This window comes from Scyliorhinus canicula, chromosome 17 (assembly GCF_902713615.1).
Source record: "Scyliorhinus canicula chromosome 17, sScyCan1.1, whole genome shotgun sequence".
Classification (NCBI taxonomy): Eukaryota; Metazoa; Chordata; class Chondrichthyes; order Carcharhiniformes; family Scyliorhinidae; genus Scyliorhinus; species Scyliorhinus canicula.
Genome location: NC_052162.1, coordinates 62,831,182 through 62,854,162, shown reverse-complemented (window position 1 = coordinate 62,854,162; position 22,981 = coordinate 62,831,182). Strand labels below are relative to the sequence as shown.

Below are 22,981 nucleotides of genomic sequence, written 5' to 3'. Positions count from 1 at the left end.
TGTTGGGGTGCTGGTTTCCCACGTAATGCCCACAGGTGAAGAGAAGCCAGTAACCTTTGTGTCGAATACCTTTAATTAAGTTGAAAGCAATTATGCGCAAAGAAGCCTTGGAATCATATTTTAGAATAAAACGGTTCTACTAGTTCATCTATGGGAGGAAATTCACTTTATTGGCAGACTGTTGTCCGCTAGCAATGATTTTTGCATTTCATACCAGAATTCCATCATTGTCAGCGAGCAGTATGCAGAGGTAGGTATTGCCCTTGTCAGCACACCCATACACAATCAAGTATTGTTAGCCAAACCTTCATGGGAACGCCGATGGACTCTCCCAACTACCCTTACCAAATAGTTTGTCGATTTAAGCAGTTTGTGTGGAAACATTTTCCACTTCGAGCAAATAGAAAACACTTCTGTAACCACAGGAGAGGCGAGGAAGCGTACCAGAAATGGTCCAGTACTGTCTGATGTTATGGACATGGTAATTCGAGCCGAGACTAAAGGAGTAAAATCTGAGTTCCATTCAAAGACTTGAGTTATCTGCACAAGCAGAGTACCTCCTCTGGGGAATGAGCCATCATTCCTCTATTACTCAGAAAACATGTATTAAAGCAGTTATACGAAGGCCACCGTGGTATTGTAAAGATGAAGGCGATAGCCAGGAACTATTTTTGGTGCCCTGGGCTAGATGCTGAAAACCAGGAGAAGGCGGGAATGTGTTTGTCGTGTGCAAAAGTGAGGTACCTGTTACCATTAGCCCCTTTAGAATGGTTAGAAGAGGCCTAGCAACGGGTACATATTAATCATGCCAGACAGTTTGAAGGGCATCTGTTTCTCATTCTAATCGATGCCCACTTGAAATGACCTGTAGTTGCCATCATGAGGCCAACATCATCAAAGAAAACAATTCTGAGGGATTGGGTGAAATTCCCAACCGATTCAGTTATCTTGAACAACTGAGCGATAATGGACAGCATTTCATAAACTACTTGAAGGAGAATAGAATTCACACATCCAGTCCACTTCTTATCACCCTGCCAAAAATGGGCTGGCAGAACATTTTGTGAAGATTATAAAACAATTGTTAAAGGTAGCCAGGGAACAAGGTTAATTGTCTAAATGTTTGAGCCAATTCCTGCTCGTATAAAGGAATGCTGTGCACTCAAAAACCCAAGTTTCTCTGGCGTTACTATTAACTAAATGTCAACTACACAAGACTGAAATTATTGAGGAAAAGCAAGTCATAAGGTTCAAGTCATATGGCAGGAGAACCAGGCAAAACATCAAGTTTCTCCAAGTTTTGTCAAGAAATTGTACCATAGGTGAAAAGTGGATTCCTGCCACCATCTTCGCACAGACAGGACTGGCCGTCCTACATGGTACAAACCCGAGATGAAGTAATATGGAGAAGGCATCTGGATCAACTTCTAGCAACGAGAACCAATCTGCCAGGTGCAGAAGTCCAAATCCAGCTGTACTAAGAGACAACCTGGACCTTCCCGAAAACCCAACACTAACCCAACCAGTTGGGGAAAACAACACCTCAGTTGTGAATAGAGCACCAAGTCAACCTCCGATTACTACGTTGACTCTGGTTAAGATAACCACTGATTACGCTCACACCAAGCCAAAGACACCAGAGGTTGTAGCAAATACTAAAAAGCGGATGCTTGAGGTTCACCACAACCAACACAGAATGACGACCTCCAGAATGTCTGACATATTGACTGTTGTTGATGATTGGTTGTTCATGTTGCTAATTGTCAATGCAATACTGTTTATTGTGTCAGGGACCTTTGATTTAAAAGGGAAGGAAATGTTGCGTATTCATAGGGTGTCTTCGAGCAGACTTGTAGCTGGACTGGGGCACATTTGAGAGAACAGTTGCATGACATCGGCCGTTTGCACGGGCAAAAGGGCAGTTTAACATCGCAGTCTTTAGCTTCCTTATAAAGCTCTGCGTTTTGGTTGAACCTCCATGGCCTGCAAACTCTATCTGGAATCCGCTACATTTGCAAGGAACAAAAATAGTACAGTATTGTAGATTGGTGGGAGCACAGTACTGCTGCCATGTCTGTCGGTGATTTTGCCAATGGCCAGCATGTAGATGAAAATGCATACTTGGTTAATGTTGTATTTAAATGGCAAATTTACCACATGGGGAAACCTGAACAATTCAACCGTACCTGCATATCTAACTCTTCCTCTGAGATTTGAATTAAAAGCAGATCTTTACTAGCAAGGTGGTGGGCCACATTCTCATGCTTATGCTGTTGTAAAATGTTATCCACTCACTGATTTGTATCATGATGTTGCTGTTGTCTCACTAGGTGTTGTTGATGGGAAAGAGTGGGTCTGGTAAGACCAGCATGAGATCCATTATCTTTGCAAACTACATAGCCAGGGACACACGCCGCCTTGCAGCTACAAGTAAGTACTGTGCATGATGGGAGTTTGGAATGAGAAGATACCTTTAACATGAGAACCACATTTTCTTGCAGTATCTTGAAGCACACTAGCTGTGAAAAGTAATTTGGTTAAAGAAAACAAATACATTTTATGGCAATTGGTTTCGATTGTTGGTTATTTTTCTGTATTCCACACCATTACAACATTTTAAAATTAAGTCAGCCTCAAATGATGTATCTAGAACTTGCTAGTTTAGACTGGCTTCTGTAGTAGTTAATATTAAGCCAATAAGGGCACTATGATAAGAGTACTGTTTAGATAATGTAACATTATCATATTGTGAATCTGAAATATCTTGTTCTCTTTTATAGTTGATGTGGAACATTCACATGTCCGTTTCCTGGGAAACCTCGTCTTGAATCTATGGGACTGTGGTGGGTAGGTGTTTTATTGTACAATAAGAGAGCATCTCTCTTTCCTTTCCCTTACTGATGCCTAATTATATTTCATATTTTTGACAGAAGATCTGAAACTTATTCGGACACTTCAGATTAAAATGGACGTATATGAGAGCGTTCACATGGCTTTAATGGGGAGTCAGTGGCATAATGGTATTGTCGCTGGACAAGTAATCCAGAGATGCTTGGGGGACGTGGGTTCGAATCCCACCGCGGGAGATGGTGAAAATTGAATTCAGTAAAAATCTAGAATTAAAAGTCTAATGATGACCATTGTTGAATAAACCTATCAGGTTCACTAATGTACTTTAGAGAAATAAATCTGTTGTCATAGAATTCCTACAGTACAGAAGGAGGCCATTCAGCCGTTGAGTCTGCACCAACCCTCTGAAAGAGCACCCTACCTAGGCCCTATACCCGTAACCCTACCCAACCTTTGGACACTAAGGCGCAATTTAGAAATCCACCTAACCTGCACATCTTTGGGTTGTGGATGTGAAACCCACAAAGTCACGCGGCAAATGTGCAAATTCCATACAGAGAGTGACCCAAGGCCGAGATCGAACCCGGGTCCTCAGCACTGTAGGCTAACCACTACTCCACCGTGCCTCCCCTGGACCCCCTAACAGTCTCTCGTGAACTCACCAATGAACACACCTGTTTTAAAACTAAAATTGCGCCACTGTGCCGTCCAATGTTGTTGACTCTTAATTGTTCCTGGGAATGGACAATAAATGCAGGCCCAGCCAGCAACACCCACATCCCATGAACAACTTTTTAAAAAATGCACAGTGGAGAATGTTGAGCTTCTGACAGTTAAACTTACAGGTAGATTACCTATCTCCCTGTATATATTGTAAAATTCTAGACATTAGAAAAGTGGTATGTAATGGAACTGAGATAAAGGCTTTGTTTGAACAAGGGATTAGGATGGTTGATTTGTAGGGAAGTGAAGACCTTTGCTTTTCTGTTTTGTGATGTAATTTGTGACAGGCATTGATAGTTGCTTGATTAAGTCATCTATGAAAGATTTAGTTAACAGGTTAATTTCTCAGTTTAGTAAGTGTTCAACTAATACTTAATCGTCCAGTCAACAACGAATATATTTTAAAAGTATGTAATTAATATTCAACCTCAGGACCACAAAATTAAAAGTTTATAAGCCATTCTGGTTCTGCAGTGGTGGTCTATTTTTTTCTTTCGAGAAAAGCAGAGCTTTAAAAAAACATTTAGAGTACCCAATTTCTTCTTCAATTAAGGGGCAATTTAGAGTGGCCAATCTACCTACCCAGCACATCTTTGGGTTGTGGGGGTGAGACCCACTCGGACAATTTGAGAATGTGCAAACTCTAAACCGACTGACCTGAGGCCAGGATTGAACCCGAGCCCTCGGCGCCGTGAGGCAGCAATACCAATCATTGTGCCACTGTGTAACCCCTTGCAGTGGTGATTTCTGACTTTAACTAGTTTATTAAAACTCTAAATTGGTTGGAGTCATACCTAGCATAAAGCAAGATGGTTGTGATTGTTGGATGCCATCACTGCAGGAGGTCCTTGGGACAGTGTCTGAGATACAATCATCTTCAGCTACTTCATAGTGGGGATGTTCACTGATGATGCCACAGTGTTCAGTGCCATTTACGATCCTCCGATGCTGAAGCAATCTGTGCCCACATGTAGCAAAGCCTGGTCAACATTCAGGCTTTGGTTGATAAATGGCAAGTAACATTTGTGCACAGTCTCCAAACATGAGGGTATCCAATCATTTTCCTTTGATATTTAATGGCATTACTGTTACTGAAACCCCCAAAAATCAACATCCTGACAATTACCATTGACCAGAAACTGAATTGGACAATTTGTGGCTCCAAGAGCTGGTCAGAAATAGGAAATGTTGCAGTGAGCAACTCAACTGATTCCACAAAGCTTGTTCTCCATGTCCAGGGCACAAGTTAGAATTGTAATGGAACACTCTCCACTTACCTGGGTGAGTGCAGCTGCAACAACACTCTAACAAACCTGACACCATCCAAGACCAAGCAGCCCACTTGATTGGCACCTCACCCTCTGATCTTGGACATTAAATCCCACTGCACCGGTGCACAGTGATACCAATATGTACCGTCTACAACATGCACTGCAGCCACTCACCAAACCTCTGTTGCCAGATCTTCCAAACTCATCACCTGTACTACTTGGAAGAATAAAAGCTACAGATGCATGGGAGCACTACCACTTGCAAGACCCTTTCCAAGTCTCAAGCTAATTTGAAAATACACCACTGTTTCTTCAGTCATTCGATCAAAAACTTGGAACTCCTTTCTTAACAGCACTGGGTGTACCTCTGTCAGATGGACTGAAAGGATTCATGAAGGTGGGTCACCGCTATTTTCTCGAGGGCAACTAGGAATGGCAACAAAGGCTGACCTTGCCAACGATGCTTTTTATTAGTTATAATAGAATCTTGTATCTTGCGTAACCAGAATTAATGTTAGAGATAGAGAAATACAGCACAGAACAGGCCCTTTGGCCCACGATGTTGCGCCAAACTTTTGTCCTAGGTTAATCATAGAATTTTGGACAATTTTTCATGGCCAATCCACCCAACCTGCACATCTTTGGACTGTGGGAGGAAACAGAGTACCCGGAGGTAACCCACGCAGTCACGGGGAGGATGTGCAGACTCCACACAGACAGTGACCCAAGTCGAAATCGAACTTGGGACCCTGGAGCTGTGAAGCAATTGTGCTATCCACAATGCTACCGTGCTGCCCTTAAGAAGTTAACCTACACTCCATTATTCTACCCTAATCCATGTACCTATCCAATAGCCGCTTGAAGGTCCCTAACGTTTCCGACTCAACTACTTCCACAGGCAGTGCATTCCATGCCCCCAATACTCTCTGGGTAAAGAACCTACCTCTGACATCCCCCCTATATCTTCCACCATTTACCTTAAATTTATGTCCCCTTGTAATGGTTTGTTCCACCCGGGGAAAAAGTCTCTGACTGTCTACTCTATCTATTCCCCTGATCATCTTATAAACCTCTATCAAGTCGCCCCTCATCCTTCTCCGTTCCAATGAGAAAAGGCCTAGCACCCTCAACCTTTCCTCGTAAGACCTACTCTCCATTCCAGGCAACATCCTGGTAAATCTCCTTTGCACCTTTTCCAAAGCTTCCACATCCTTCCTAAAATGAGGCGACCAGAACTGCACACACTACTCCAAATGTGGCCTGACCAAGGTTTTGTACAGCTGCATCATCACCTCACGGCTCTTAAATTCAATCCCTCAGCTATTGAACGCTAGCACACCATAGGCCTTCTTCACAGCTCTATCCACTTGAGTGGCAACTTTCAAAGATCTATGAACATAGACCCCAATGTTAAAGTCTAATTCCACACTGGCTGAACTCTGATGCACGTGTGAACTGAGGAATGCGGTTTCTTTCCTTCCAGTCTGTTTACATTTTGATGTCATGCTCTCAATCTTTTTAACCAACCTTGGGTGCAAACCTGCAACGACAAAAAACTGGCACAAGAGCAATTGTAAGACGTAGGTATTGGAGTCAGGAAGTGAGTACTGTGATAAATAAGCTCTCTTAAACATTCAGGTAAGCTGGCAACTTAGTTTACAAAATAATCACAAATGGGATGAGATTTTCATTGTTTGCTTTAACCGTGGACTGTTACTGCTTTACTTTAGATTAATTGAATGAGCAATGGACATGTCTCTTTATTTTTCAATCTCAGCCAGGACACTTTCATGGAAAACTACTTCACCAGTCAACGAGACAACATATTCCGCAATGTGGAAGTTCTTATTTATGTTTTCGATGTTGAAAGCCGTGAATTGGAGAAAGATATGCACTACTACCAGTCATGCCTGGAGGCAATTCTTCAAAACTCTCCTGATGCCAAAATCTTCTGTCTTGTTCACAAGATGGATCTTGTGCAGGAGGATCAGCGTGACCTGGTAAGTGAAGGATAACTGTTTATCCAGTAATGTTCTATTAAAGCAGAGTAATATTTTGCATCTTCTGCAAATGAAAATATTCACAACATTGTGTGGTGCGATAGATTTCCGGCTTGGGATTCAGTTTACCATGTATTAATGGAATGAAAATGCCCCTTTTTTGATATTATACACATTCAATGTGTAGTAACCTAATTCTTGGAGGGTGTTGACCCACAACACACAATGTTCAAACGTGATTCAACACCAATAAGAAGCAAGCTGGTGGTCTCATTTGGTTGGAACAATAGCTGGTGTTTGAAATTGAAAATACAGTGTAGCACTAATGTTACAATTGGGTTTTTAGCTCGTTATCGTTATTAGAAATGTGAGAACCTCTCTGATTCAATCTCGTGCTTTGCCTGACCCGAGTGTACTTTGAAACCGGGACTCCGTTTTGGAAATGGAAAGTGTTTGTTTGATTCTTGCACTGATATCCCATAGGTTTTAAAATCTTTGTTTTTATTTTATGAGATTAGTAGATTTTGCATAAAGATTCAGGTCGGTAGTTTTGTAACACTAGTTCCCAGCATTCGACCATTAGACATAGGATAGAATTAGGCCATTCGGCCCAAGTCTGCTCTGCCATTCAATCATGGCTGATATTTTTCTCATCCCCATTCACCTGCCTTCTCCTCATAACCCCTGATCTCCTGATTATCAAAAACCCACTTATCTCTGTCTTAAAGACACTCAGTGAATTGGCCTCCAGCCTTCTGTGGCAAAGAGTTCCACAGATTCACCACCCTCTGGCTGAAGAAATTCCTCCTCATCACTGTTTTAAAGGATCGTCCCTTTAGTCTGAGATTGTGTCCTCTGCTTCTAGTTTTTCCTACAAGTGGAAACATCCTCTCCATGTCCACTCTATCCAGGCCACGCAGTATCCTGTAAGTTTCAGTAAGATCCCCCCTCATCCGTCTAAACTCCCAATGAGTACAGACCCAGAGTCCTCAACCGCTCCTCATACAACAAGCTCTTCATTTCAGGGATCATTCTTGTGAACCTCCTCTGGACCCTTACCACGGCCACAACATCCTTCCTTAAATACGGGGCCCAAAATTGCTCACAGTACTCCAAATGGGGTTTGACCAGAGCCTTATAGAGCTTCAGAAGTACATCCCTGGTCTTGTATTCTAGCCCTCTCGACATGAATGCTTACATTACATTTGCCTTTCTACCTACTGATTGAACCTACACGTTAACTTTAAGAGAATCGTGAACAAGGACTCCCAAGTCCCTTTGTGCTTCTGATTTCCGAAGCATTTCGCCATTGAGAAAATAGTCTATGCCTCTATTCCTCCTTCCAAAGTGCATAACCTCACACTGTCAACATGGTATTCCATCTGTCACTTCTTTGCCCACTCTCCTTGCCTGTCCAAGTCCTTCTGCAGCCCCTCTGCTTCCTCAATACTACCTGTCCCTCTACAGATCTTTGTATCATTTGCAAACTCAGCAACAGTGCCTTCAGTTCCTTGTTCCAGATCATTAATGTATATTGTGAAAAGTTGTGGTCCCAGCACCGACCCCTGAGGCACACCACTAGCCACAAGCTGCAGTTGATCAGTGTACATTTTACACTAATTCTTCAGTTGGGGCAGAGAAATGATTAAAACAGACAGTGAGCTAATGCAGGCATAATGGTGATAATGGTCTTCTGTGCTATGGCTGAATTGTTCAGTCTGTCCAAATTTATTTTACCTTCTTGGTTATAGATTTTTAAGGAACGTGAAGATGATTTGAGGCGATTGTCCCGTCCTCTAGAGTGTACCTGCTTTCGAACCTCCATCTGGGATGAGACTTTGTACAAAGTAAGATTGAGTTATAATGTAAAGATGGAAATGTTAAAGATAAAAGTTGTTCACGTGCTTTGGCTCAAAATTCTGGGATGGGGGGGGGGGGTGCTCATTTTTAAAGAATCCCACCTTCCATCAGTCTGATATGTTGCCACATTACCCCATTTGTATTTCTTGAATTTGGACAAATATAAACTGATTTTTATATCATAAAATGTTTCAATAAAGTCCAATGAAAAGAGAAGGCTAATTGGTGACCTGATAAAGAAGCCTTTAAAATGTTATTGGATAGACATCGAGAAGATGTTTCCACTCAGCAAGGGTTCAAAAACTGACGGGGGAGGGATCATAAATATAAAATAGTAATAAATCCAATAGGGAATTGAGGAAAAAGCTCACTGTGGTAGGAATGGGGGATGCAGTATCACAAGGGGTAATTGGGGAAATAGCATAGATGCTAAATGGAAGTTAAACATGAGGGCGAATGGAGCGATATACTGATGGGATAAAATGAAGAGAGGTGGGAGGAAAATCGTATGGAGCATAAAAGTGACAGACTAATTAAACTGACTGCCCTGTTTCTGTGCTAGAGTTAATGTACTATGCAGAGGAGTCGGCAGATAGTGTTAAAAAAACACTTGCCAATTTGCACCTCTGGTCAAGTGTTGGAAAACATTACCTTGCTGAAATCATTCAGTTGTGCCTCATAAGTCAGCACACCTCTGGCTCTAACAAAGTGAAACATTGCTTTCTGTGCCACTACCCTAACTGATACAATAGTGCACTTCTATGATGTGTAACTGGACTGCTCTGAAGTAAACTGAAAGAAACTCTCTATGCTTGGAAGAGGCCCACAGTCACCGTATGGAATTTGTCTGGTCCATTTAAGAGTGCGTGGATAGGGTTGAGTTGCATTCTTAATTCTTTGTGTAGTTAGTTGTATTCAGACTGAAACTGCCAAATGCTCATATGCTTTCACATCAGACAAAACCTTCAATTTTCTTAATCTTAGATGCAGTGGTAATATTGCTACAGTCAGCCTCTCTAGAAAGAGGAGCAATTATCAAAGGTTCTTGCTCCTCATCAACCCAAAGACTCCTAGCAGAAAGTATATTTGTGTTGATGCCGTGTAAAAGGTGTATTGGACTTGGATTGGGAAGATATAGACCTGTGGCCAATTACACAGCTAATGCTTAGCATCTGCTGGAAAGGACAAAAAGGGGGGGGAAATAGTTGACAAGCAAAAAATTGTGATTGAAAAGCTGTCATAACTCTACAATAAGAAGTCTTACAACACCAGGTTAAAGTCCAACAGGTTTGTTTCGAATCACTAGTTTTCGGAGCACTGCTCCTTCCTCGGGTGAATGAAGAGGTGGGTTCCAGAAACATGAACAGACAAAGTCAAAGATGCAAGACGATACTTGAATGCGAGTCTTTGCAGTTAATTAAGTCTACAGCTCCAGACGGAGCAACTGGAGAGAGCGATAATTATCAACGGTTAGCTCCGAAAGCTAGTGATTCGAAACAAACCTGTTGGACTTTAACCTGGTGTTGTAAGATTTCTTACTGTGCTCACCCCAGTCCAATGCCGGCATCTCCACATTATAACTCTACACACCATGAAAAAGCATAAGTTTATGAAGATCAATATCTTTGCTATTGGATATCCTATGAATGCAACTAACAATCTATTCCTAAGAAACCTAATAATATCTATTCCAAATGATTACGTATTTTTTCATCAAGCCTTTCGCATTTACTGCTGCTCATGAGATTTGCTTCTTTTAGGCTTGGTCAAGCATCGTGTACCAGCTGATCCCTAATGTACAACAACTGGAAACCAACCTGAGAAATTTTGCTCAGATTATTGAAGCTGATGAGGTCCTACTGTTTGAAAGAGCCACATTCCTAGTAAGTGCTCTCCTCCTTTGGAGGTGTCGATATATGATGTGTCATTTCTCGGTGTTGGTTGTGCCATGATTGTGTATATTTGCTGCATTCTCTGAGAATCATAGATAGAACATAGAACAGTACAGCACAGAACAGGCCCATCGGCCCTCAATGTTGTGCCGAGCCATGATCACCCTACTCAAACCCACGTATCCACCCTATACCCGTAACCCAACAACCCGCCCCTTTTAACCTTACTTTTATTAGGCCACTGAGGGCAATTTAGCATGGCCAATCCACCTAACCCGCACATCTTTGGACTGTGGGAGGAAACCGGAGCACCCGGAGGAAACCCACGCACACAGGGGGAGGACGTGCAGACTCCACACAGACAGTGACCCAGCCGGGAATCGAACCTGGGACCCTGGAGCTGTGAAGCATTTATGCTAACCACCATGCTACCCTGCTGCCCCAGATGATTCATAAAGTTCCTACAGTGCAGAAGGAGGTAATTTGGCCCATTGTGTCTGCACCGACCTGCTAAAAGAGCACCCTACATAGGGCCACTCCTCTGCTCTATCCCCACACCCCCACATAACTCTCTGGGCACCAGGGGGAAAATTCAGCATGGTTATTTCACCTAACCTGCACATCTCTGGCTGCCGCGTAGTAGTTAGAACTGGGACTGCGGCGCTGAGGACCTGGGTTCGTGGATTCTGCACCTTCTCCCCAAGTCTGCTTGGTTTCACCCCCACAACCCAAAGATGTGCAGGTTAGGTGGATTGGCCAAGCTAAATTGCCCCTTAATTGGAAGGAAAATAATAACTGGGGGTAACTCTGGCTCAGCCTTGATCTCTCGGTTATTAGCCTAGTGACATAACCACTAACATATCCAGTTTAGTGAATTTATCTTTATTCCTGTTTTTAATTCCTCTAGCTCAAACTTTTGGGTGTAGTAACTTTAAATTGAGCATTCGCTCATGAAGGCACGTTATAGTCACAATTCAAAGAAATGTCTTAAAATCCCCTGTTAAGAAAAGTTTTAATTTGATGATACATTTCAGATGAGTGGGGAGAGCAAGAACCGTAGGCACCAGGATATTCGATATCTAAAACCCTAACCCTAATCATGGAGAGGAGCGCAGCAGTATTAAAGGAGAGGCCTTGGGATGGAGCAGAGTAAAAGAGAAGAAGCAGAGCAGCACCGGTCAGAGTCAAACTGGAAAAAATGTTGTTAAAGAGGAGATTATTCTGGTACAGTTTAAAAACATTACCACAAGGTCAACAAAGCTAGAGCTCCTTGGATAGTGAAAGAGGGAGTAAGATGAAGCAGGAAAAGTGTGTATGATAGATGTTATGTTGATAATACAAATAAGAACCAGGCTGAATATAGAAACTTCAGAGTAAACGTGAAAAAGAACATAACAGAAAATCCAAAACACTTCTGTACGAATGTAAATATAGTAAAAAGAAATGGGGCCAGTCGGGGACCAAAAAAGGGATTTGCACATGAGGCAGAGAGAATGTCTGAGGTACCAAATGAATATTTTGTATCTCTCTTTACTGACAAAGAATATGCTACCAAAGTCTTATTGAAAAAGAAGGTAACAATTAAGTTACAATGACGAACAACACGCACAAATTAACTTAACCCCCAACCAGCTTTAAACTTAACAGAACACACAGTGCAGAAGGAGGCCATTCGGCCCATCGAGTCCACACTGACCCCTTAAGCCCTCACTTCCACACTATCCCCGTAACTCAAGAACCCCTCCTAAACGTTTTGGTCACTAAGGGCAATTTATCATGGCCAATCCATCCAACTTGCACGTCTTTGGACTGTGGGAGGAAACCGGAGCACCCAGAAGAAACCCACGCAGACACGGGGAGAATGTACAGACTCCGCACAGACCGTGACTCAGCCGGGAATCGAACCTGGGACCCTGGCGCTGTGAAGCCACAGTGCTATCCACTTGTGCTGCCGTGTTGCCCACTTAAACCCCTTAACAACTGACTTAACTCGTTAAAAAAAGAAACAAATGACTGGCATTTTGGGTACAAGCCATCTACTGACCCCCTAATGGTGTACTTGATCTTCTCGAAATGTAAGAAGGGCATGAGGTCACCCAACCAAATTGAGGCACTGGGCAGAAAGGGAGACCTCCACTCTAGCAGAACTGTCCTTTGGGCTATTAACGAGGCAAAAGTGAAGACATTCCCCCCCCCCGCCCCCTCCTCCTCCTCCCCGCCCCAGCACTGGCGGGTCCACTCCAAAAACAGTCACCAGCAGCTCCTGTTCGACGCAAAGTATCTCTGACATGGTATTAAAGAAGGAAACCCATGAGCTTAGTAATTTGGGACAAGACCAGAGCATATGAGTATAGTTAGCCAGCCTCTTGAGAACATCACTCACACCTGTCGTCCACCCCTGAAAAAAAAAAACGCTCATCCTCGCCTTTGTCAGATATCCCACTGCACCACTTTGAACTGGATCACTCTAAGCTGAGCACGGGTGAATGTGGAGTATACCCTACAAAGAGCCTCTCTCCACACCACCTCATCCAAAGTAGGAACCAATTCCCCCTCCCATTTTATCTTCACCTCATCCAATGGAGTCAACTCCGCTGATATGATTTGACCATAGCTACCTGAAATACTCTCCCTACCAGACCCGGTCAAAGATCAAATCCTCTTCAACAGAGGACGGTGGTGCCAGCAAAAGAAGGAAAAGTCTTCCACAAAATATCACAAATCTGGAAGAACCTAAACAAATTGGATGCAGGGAATTTTTTCCGACTGCTCAAAGCTGGCAAACCTTTCCACACCCTTCCCCTCCCACGTCCTAAATGTCGAGGTCCAAGCTCGCTGGCAGAAAAAGATAACTACAGATATGGACTAACAATGGCATGGAGCTAGATATAAAACGCTGTCTGAACTGCCTACAGATTCTCGGGGTGGATACCACCACCAGATTTGAAGAAAATCTCGCAGTAGAGAACAGAAGCGAGACTGTCGCGGAAGCACCCAAACCAGAGCCCCACCAAGAACTCTCCTCCATGTGCCCCCAAATGGAAGTCTGATCACTAAGCCACTCCAGTACTTGCTCAATATTAGCAGCTTAATAATAAAAAGACAAATTGGGCAAAGCTAAACCACCTGACTGTCTGTCCCTATAGAGAAATGCCCTACAGATCCTTGTTAACTCTAGCAAAAAAGGATTTAGGGAGGGAAAATCATAGAATCCCTACAGTGTAGAAGGAGGCCATTCAGCCCATTGGGTCTGCATTGGCCCTTGGTCAGGATTTACCTGAGGAAGGAGCAGTGCTCCGAAAGCTAGTGTTTGAAACAAACCTGTTGGACTTTAACCTGGTGTTGCAAACTTCTTACTTGCTTCAGGCAGGAAGACAAATTGAATTTTAAAAAGAATCTTCTCCTCTGTCATGGCGCTGACATCAGGAGGAGGCGGTGCTTCTTGATGGGCTTTGGGCATGCGCACTGATGAGCAGGCACACTTGCAAAGCCTGTCGTAGCCGTCATTTTTACAAGCCGGCTGCCGTGGCCGTTGCACGTTAATTCCTACGATTGGGAACGTTGTGACGGATAGCTCCGCGACTCACCCGTGGGACGTTGCCCTGACTTTGAAAATAACTGCGATAAAGCACCGTACCTAGGCCCAATTCCCCGCTCCTATTGCCAGAAGCCCCTCTAATGTTTTGGGCAATATTAGCATGGCCAATTCACTTAACCTGTACATCTTTGGACTGTGGCAGAAAACTAGAGCACCCAGAGGAAAGCCACACAGACACTGGGAGAATGTGCAAACTCCACACACTATCCCACTTAGGGGGGCCATGAATCCACCCTGACCCACCATCTTCCCATACAGCTTTGAAAAAGTATTCCATGGGAGTTGGGGCTTCCATTCCGTCTGGCAACCTCACGGTTCTGATATTCTGCCTCCTAGAGTGCTTCGCCAAATCATCCACTTGGCTTTCAATGTTTATTCACACCAGCCATATGCAACATCTCAGCTTCCAGGCAGGCGATCTGAGCCTCAAGTGGGCCACCTCCACTTCCTTATCGACGCACCATGCACTTTTACCAACTCTTATGTCTTCTTCAATGCTGACCAAATGGATAAATGTGAGGTGATGTATTTTGATAGATCAAATTGGGGCAGGAGCTATTCAGTTAATGGTAGGGAGTTGGGGACAGTTATAGAACAAAGGGATATGATCTAGGAATACAGCTTCATAGCTCCTGAAGATGGAGTCGCAGGTGGACAGGGTGGTGAAGAAGGCATTCAGCAAGGCTAAGTTTTATTGGACAGAATATTTAATACAGGTGTTGGGACGTCTTGTTGAAGTTGTACAAGACTTTGGTAAGACCATACATGGAATACTGTGTTCCGTTCTGATCGCCCTATTATAGGAAGGATATTGTTAAACTAAAAAGAATGCAGAAGAGATTTATGACATGCTACCAGGAGTTGATGGTCTGAGTTATAAGGAGAGGCTGGATCGACTGGGACTTTTTTTCCCTGGAGCGAAGATGGCTTAGGGGTGATCTTGTAGAGGTCTATTAAATGATAAGGAGCATCGATAAGGTAGATAGTCGACATCTTTTCCCAAAGGTAGAGGAGTCTAGAACTAGAGGGCATAGGTTTCAGGTGAGAGGAGAGAGATACCAGAGGGGAAATCTCTTCACACACAGGGTGGTGAGCATCTGGAATGGGCTGCCAGAAGCAATGGTAATGGTGGTTACAATTTTCTCATTTAAAGAGCAGTTAGACAGTTACATGGGCACGGTGGGTATAGAGGGATATGGGCCAAATGCAGGCAAGTGGGACTAGCTTAGTGATAGAAACTGGGCAGTATGGACCAGCTGGGCCGACGGCTCTGTTTCCATGCTTTAAACATCTATGACTCTAAATGGGAGCCAGGGCCTCTTATAGAATCATAGAATTTATAGTGCAGAAGGGGGCCATTCGGTCCATCGAGTCTGCACCGGCCCTTGGAAAGAGCACCGTACCTAAGCCCACAGCTCCAACATATCCCCGTAACCCCACAAAACCTTTTTGTTTGGCCACTAAAGGCAATTTAGCATGGCCAATCTACCTAACCACATCTTTGGACTGTGCGAGGAAACCAGAGCATCCGGAGGAAACCCACGCAGACACAGGGAGAACGTGCAGACTCCGCACATACAGTGACCCAAGCTAGGAATCGAGCCTGGGACCCTGGAGCTGTGAAGCAACTGTGCTACCGTGCCACTATCCTCTATCGACCTGCTTTGCTTCTCATATTCGACTTCCAAGATGACAGTAAGCAGCTTGGCCGTTAGTGGAATGGACGGAGAAGCAGCCTCCACCATTTTCTTCACCAAAGAGGCCCGAGAAGTCTCCGATTCCGTTGACAAATTTATTTCTTCAATTTTCTTTACTCTGGTCCTTCTGGGCAAGTTATACCATTGATCAAGTGGGATTTTAAACAAAAATACTGCAGAAACTGGGCAAAAATGATCATACTTCAGTACTCTGGTGGGAGCCACCTCATGCGCGTCCTCCCTCTACATACTGCTACAGGATGTCTGGTGGCCTTCTGCACTGTAAGCCATCTAATTCTGTGAAAGGCCAAACTAATAGTGGGGAAATAGGTCCTGATTTTGGTATTGATCTGTTAATGCAGTGGATTTGATGTTTCCAAAATATTTGCAAATTGTCTTGGATGAAAATGCATTAGCACTGTATATTAAAGATTGCATAGTGCTTGCTTACTATTTCTTATCCGAATAACATTTGGTTAATATTGCTCACAAGGGCAAGCATTTCTTGACTGCCTGATGTGGTTTGTGCAAGGGAGGATGAAGAACAGTGCTGTCTTTAATGTTTGAATTCTAATAATGACCTTCTAGATATCAGTCTGGCAGCATATTGTTGGGTTGGGTCAGGTAACTTACTGTTTCATTTCCTGAAGAAATAGCTGATGTCCTAATTCAGTGAGGAGTACAGATGTCTCCTTTTACCAAAATCCTGAGGAATGAAAAAGCTCGAGTGAAATGTAAACTTTTTCATTGGGTTGGGGGCCGGGAAGGTGGTGGTGGGGGGGTGTACAAACCTTGAGACTTGCAGATCATTGTGCGGTAAGATTCTAAATCGGCCTCAAATCTCAACGCATGGGAAATGCATAGTTTATTTGGTAGTGAATCATATCGTTCCCAGTCCCAAGTTCCATAATTCCTTGTTGCTTGTAGAACTTCTTATTTTAATTAGCTTTTAAAATATTCCCCCCCCCCCCCATGCAAATTGATCCAGTGAACATTCTTATTGGATGTCACTATTTGCGAACATTGCTGTATGGTGGAAACATGGGCAAATGTATGAATTCAGTTTTATATTTACAAGTACCAAATATTTTAATGTAATTGTTGGTGACCTGCGGTTCTGATTTTTGTATTTTACAGTGTTACCTTTCAGTCAAATGCTTTAATCTATATTATGTTTGTCCTCGGGCGGCAGTGAAGTACTCTGATAATGAAGCATTTTATTATTCTTCACTTTTTTAGGTGATCTCTCACTATCAGTGTAAAGAACAGAGAGATGCACACAGATTTGAAAAAATCAGCAATATTATTAAACAATTTAAACTAAGCTGCAGGTAAAACCTTTTTTTGTCTGAGGTGCAGGGAATGTTTGTGCTCACCAAAATGAGTGCATTATACACAACTTGTTCTGTCAGTATAGAACATTCCTAAATGACGTAGGGCATAGACTAGATTCAGGATAACCATTTATAGTCTGTCTTACTTTTAACCTCTCCAAAACACCTGCCCTGCCACATCAGTGTAACATTTCTATTCTCTGTACCTGCTATCTTTATATCTTTTGTGTGTGTTTCTGTCATATTAAGATCAAATATGGATTTTTTTTTCTGAACAGGAACTACTGAAACACTGCAGCTAAAAACAATGCTTGTAAAACATTAAAAAATAAATAAAATTTGTAGTACCCAATTATTTTCTTTTCCAATTAAGGGACAATTTAGCATAGCCAATCCACCCTAACCTGCATATGGGTTGTGGGGGTGAAACCCACACAAGCACAGGGGAAAATGTTCAAACTCCACACGGACAGTGATCCAGGGCCGGGATGCGAACCCGGGTCCTGAGCGCCATAGTCCCAGTACTAACCATTGCGCCACCGTGCTGCCCCTTGTGTTATGGGAACGGCGTTTTCAGAACCCCAAAATGTATCATGGAGTTCAACCAACCTCTCCCTTTCATGTATTGTTGCTTTTGAAGCACACGGCTTGGTCTCCAGGTGTGGTATTACAATTATGGACACATGGGTTTTTAAACACAAAACAATGTTTATTCCATGAATTCAACTTAACCTTTTTAAATAAACATTAGATCATTTAACACCCCTTACTTCAAAGATAACCCCGAAAATAAGATAACACTAAATAATCCCTCAATGTTCCTTCAAACCTCCAAAAGACTTAACACCTTTAAACAGAAACACATCAGGTTAAAGACATTACTATTATGGGTTTAAATCACCCAAATGATTCAGAGATATTCTTTCCTGGAAGAGATCACAGCAAATCCAGCTCACTGAAAAACACAGACATCCCAAGGTCTTTTCCTCAAAACTGAAACCAAAACACTGCAAAATGGCTGAGCTAAAAACCCAGCTCCACCCACACTTCAGTATTATGAGCTGCTCAGTTTCTTAAAGGTACATTGCTTAAACATCCATTTCTTAAAGGTACTCTCACATGACACTTGTAAACCATATTCTGACTTAACAAGAATGCACAATAATATCCTAAACCTGGCCTTGATTAGTTATTTGATCCCAAGACTCTGTCCAACCACCTTACTTGTTAGATGCACTCTGGTCACGTTGAAATGGGTGGTGTTTGCAAAGTTATTGTGTTGATTGATTGTCCTTGGTGTTGGAGCATTCAACTAATTTGTTTTGAATACTGTTCTTTCTGTAGTAAATTGGCTGCATCTTTCCAAAGTATGGAAGTTCGGAACTCCAATTTTGCAGCATTCATTGACGTCTTCACATCAAACACATATGTAATGGTAATCATGTCCGATCCCTCTATACGTAAGTAGCCAAATTTCTTTCCAGTTTGTTTCAATTATTTTGTTTTTATTCCAGATATTAAATACATCTTGATCTTGCTTTCTTTTCTATAAGTGACACAAAACCAGATTTGTTTGTAACCAGTTTGTATGACTAATGCAATTGAGCTCAATGGTGAGGTATGAGCTGCAACTTCACGCAAAAAAGGCTTTCAAATGATGTGTATTTGTATAAATGTCCTGGTTTTCTTGCAGTTTATTTGTCTATACTAAGATTTGAAAATTAATATGGGGTTTTAAGGAAACAGACATGGTGTTCAAATAAATCTTTGACTAGGTGGTCTTTGTAATGTTAGAGATAAGTGATCTTTTTGATGTTATGGGGCTAGAAGCCCACTTGGGATCAAATAGGATGGCTACCAATGAGAGGCAAGCTTACATTAGTGAGAAAATAAGGATTCATGTCTTCTGAACTTTCATTTGCGGACGTGACCTTTCCCATTATCGCTGCAACTACTCCTGAATCCATTGATTTTTATGATTCCATGTGTGATTTAACTTGCTGTTTTTCATTTATTAAATTCATAACTGTTTTCTTCTCTACTCTTTTCAGCTTCTGCAGCTACACTTATCAATATTCGTAATGCCCGGAAACACTTTGAAAAACTGGAACGAGTAGATGGTCCCAAACACAGCCTTTTGGTGCGCTGAAGGGCAATGTTATTATAGACTGGATATCAGATGGGTGTATGATGAATTGATATTTCTTGATATAATTCTTTATATCGTGTCTGTTTTTTGAGTAATTTGCTGCAGTTGTCACATTTTTTTGTGACCTTGAGCACCTTGTCACGTAACTCGTGTCATCTGAAAGCAGCAGGACCTTTTTATTGCAGACTCTGCTCCAAGACTCTTGCAGTGAAATATTTTCCTGGTCCCAGTAGATGTCCCATTTTTATGGTAATCCATGCAGGAGGTGAAACCTTTTAAGAGAAGCATTCTGTGGAGTCTGTAATAACAAGGCTTTTTGACTTTGCATTCTGCATGTAAAATATACTATCTTTCTCTTTCTGACCTGACAATCTAACCTTTGTTTTGCCATCTACAAAAAAAATCACACTATGATCATTTGTATCTGTGAAAGTCCAGTCCAGGAGAAAATACTATCTCTACTTATTAAGGGGATGCGAATATATTCACTTCTGTAATATTAATTCAGTGTTGGTGCTGGAATGAATGGCATGGCTACTTCCACACACTTTTTTCCCATCCACCCCTCACGGATTGAGTTTGTGTTTCAGTAATACAATGTAAAAATGTGTGTGTTTTACCTGGTTTGCTATTTTTCTTGAACCTTCCAAGATCGCAGTGCTTTTTTTTAAAGAAATTGAATTATAGATGGTTCATTGCCAGACTTTTACATCATTGCACATTCTCCTCTATTCCCATAGATGAATATGTTTTTGCTGTGTTGGGATGAGCTAACGAGACTTAGTCTTTTTTTTTCTCCCCTCTCTCTAATCCTCTGGGATGGGAGAATCTTGCCAGTCCTCCAGGGCTGCCCTTGCACAGTTCCTAATTTTTGATGAGCCACTGTAAGGGCCTGGTTTCTCTGCCTGTTCCCTGTTGAAATAATGCAAAGAATTTAATAAAAATCTATTTCAATATTGAATCATGTTTTGTTGAACTATTTGAGTTACTCTGCGGTATTTATTTTATCAATTGTTCTTTCCAAAAGTACACCTTTTAGCTGACGAGAAGGTTATGTACATTTTTTTGCAAATGATTAAAGTGTTTCTGTTTCTGCTGACATAAGCCAAAATAGTAACACATTTAACCCATGTGATATAGATATTTCGTCTGCAGATCTCACGGGATTGACTCTGTTCCTCCAGGTGCACATGGTGATAAGTGATGGTGCCCGTTGTGATCTGTTGACTTTTCTTTTGTCCACTCCAGCATATAACTTAAAGGAAAAAATGAATAAAAACAACAAAAAACATTGGACGTATATAATCAATAAGAGTGAATAAGTGTGGGTTTTTTTCACATAGAATGATGAAAATTCAAAGAACTTTGTATTACTCTTTTCATTCTGGATTTCATTTTTCCAAATACTGTCTGTAATTTTTCTTAGTGTAAACTGGTGAGGAGGAAGTTGTTTTTGGTGGCGGTTTGTAATTTTATACTGTTCTTGTATTGAAAATATGCCAGAGGGCCAAGAGTTTGTGACCAGCTTTATTTTAAAATGCTCAAAATACATTTGCCACTTTGAAATAACTTTTTTAAACCCTAAATCGATTGAACTTTTGAGTTCACTTCTAAGCACAAATGCCTAATTTACACACACTTGAGTGTTGTTTCTTGATTACTGGATGCAGAATGTTCTATTACAGAATGTACGATTTTCCAGACGTTTCTGCGGTGACAGTGCTTCAAAAGCTGCAAGAGACTTTGAACTCTTGACTTTTGGCAATATTCCTAAAATGGTTGAGGTGATCTAATTGCATCATCTTTGCATATTCCCCTTCAAATCCCACTGGACAGTATTACACCTATGACATAGTTTAACATACATATTGGCTAATTTTACAGCTCTGATGTTTCCTGATACACACATTTATATACTCAACAGTTGATTTTGGGGGGGGCAGATAGATTGGGTGAGAACAGGGGAGATGTATGCTCACATTTCAGTGCTACAAATGTGAGTAGTTCATTTCTCCAATATGGTCAGGCTAGTCTTCTGTTTAACACATTGTATTTTAAATTTCTGTCATTGATTGTTAAACATCTGCAATTCTTTATAGCTTAATAAAGTAATATAGAAGTAGTGCGTGGCATTCCCTTGATGTATTACTTTGACCAGCTTGACATCCATTGTAGGTGGTCTTCTGCATTTGTCCTCCATTACACACCAAGCATTATATTGGCTTGCTGTGCTTGGATCATTCAAACATACTTCTTGGAAGTCTACAATTGCATGACATACTAGAATGATGCAGTGTGTTTAATGGCAATTACCTCTATAATGGAGGACAATCGACTGTCAGTTTCTGAAGCCAGTTCACCTGATATTGTCACCCCTTCCCCACCCTCTCAATTATGATAATTCCCTTTATGTCCTCGCCTTCCACACTGCTAGTTCTGTATTCATTGGATCACCCTCTGACATTTGCACCACCCCAGCACGATGTCACCACCAAACATATCCATAGAATTCTGACGGTGCAGGAGGAGACCATTTGGCCCATCGAATCTGCACCGACCCTGTGAAAAAGCACCCTACCAAGGCCCACTCCCTCGTCCTAGACCTGTAACCACATCTTTGGATACTAAGGGACAATTTAGCATGGCCTGTCCATCTAACCTGCACATCACTAGACTGGGAGGAAACCAGAGCACCCGGAAGAAACGCATGCAGATACTGGGGGAAACGTGCAAACTCCACACAGTCACCTAAAGCTGGAATCGAACCTGGGTCCCTGGCGCTGTGAAGCAGCAGTGCTAATCACTGTCTTGCCTTCCCCTCGGCCATTTTAGCATATCAAAATCACCGAACCCGTTGTAATACCCAGGCGCACTCCTCACTCACTCCCAAGCATCCACTTTCCGTGTTTTATAAATTTAGTGTACCCAATTCATTTTTTTTTTTCAATTAAGAGGCAATTTAGTGTGGCCAATCCACCTATCCTGCATATCTTTGGGTTGTGGGGGCGAAACCCACGCAAACACGGGGAGAATGTGCAAACTCCACACACAGTGACCTAGAGCCGGGATCGAACCTGGGGCCTCGGCGCCTTGAGGGAGCAGTGCTAACCACTGTGCCACCGTACTGCCCTCCCATTCTCCTTCGTACAGTATTTTTCCATGCAAGTGCAGGAGGTGCAAAACCTACCCTTTTTACCACCTCATTCACCATTCTTGGTCCCAAACACTGCTCAAGATGAAACTGATTTACTCCTTTTTTTTTTCATATTTGAATACTGATTCACTGCTCACGACATGGTCTCCTCTACATGGAGCTGACCAAACACAGATTGTTGACTGCTTTGCACAACATTTCTTTCAGTCTGCAAGTGTGACCCTGAGCTTCAAATCGGCTGTGATTTTAATTCTCCACCTTGCTCCTATTCTGACCTCTGTCCTCCTGGTGACTATGAAAGTATTACTGAGTCTAGGTTTATATTCCAGATTTTATTAATTGACTTTAAATTCCTCCAGCTGCCATTGTTAAATCCACATCTCAGAGCATGGATGTGTTACTTTGACCAGCTTGACATCCATTGTAGGTGGTCTGCTGCATTTGTCCTCCCAT

The 22,981-nt window shown here is 42.2% G+C and overlaps 1 protein-coding gene across 1 annotated transcript in view; it reads left to right on the top strand.

The window, feature by feature from the left end:
* Positions 1-20,335, top strand: part of rraga (Ras-related GTP binding A) — a 28,702-nt gene extending 8,367 nt beyond the window's left edge. Inside the window, exons 2-9 of the mRNA XM_038776168.1 lie at positions 2,331-2,430; positions 2,781-2,847; positions 6,622-6,844; positions 8,596-8,691; positions 10,465-10,587; positions 17,131-17,222; positions 18,570-18,685; positions 19,277-20,335. Coding sequence (XP_038632096.1) covers positions 2,331-2,430; positions 2,781-2,847; positions 6,622-6,844; positions 8,596-8,691; positions 10,465-10,587; positions 17,131-17,222; positions 18,570-18,685; positions 19,277-19,374 — 915 coding nt within the window. The 3' untranslated portion in view covers positions 19,375-20,335. The remainder of the gene's footprint in view (positions 1-2,330; positions 2,431-2,780; positions 2,848-6,621; positions 6,845-8,595; positions 8,692-10,464; positions 10,588-17,130; positions 17,223-18,569; positions 18,686-19,276) is intronic.
* Positions 20,336-22,981: the final 2,646 nt, after the last annotated feature.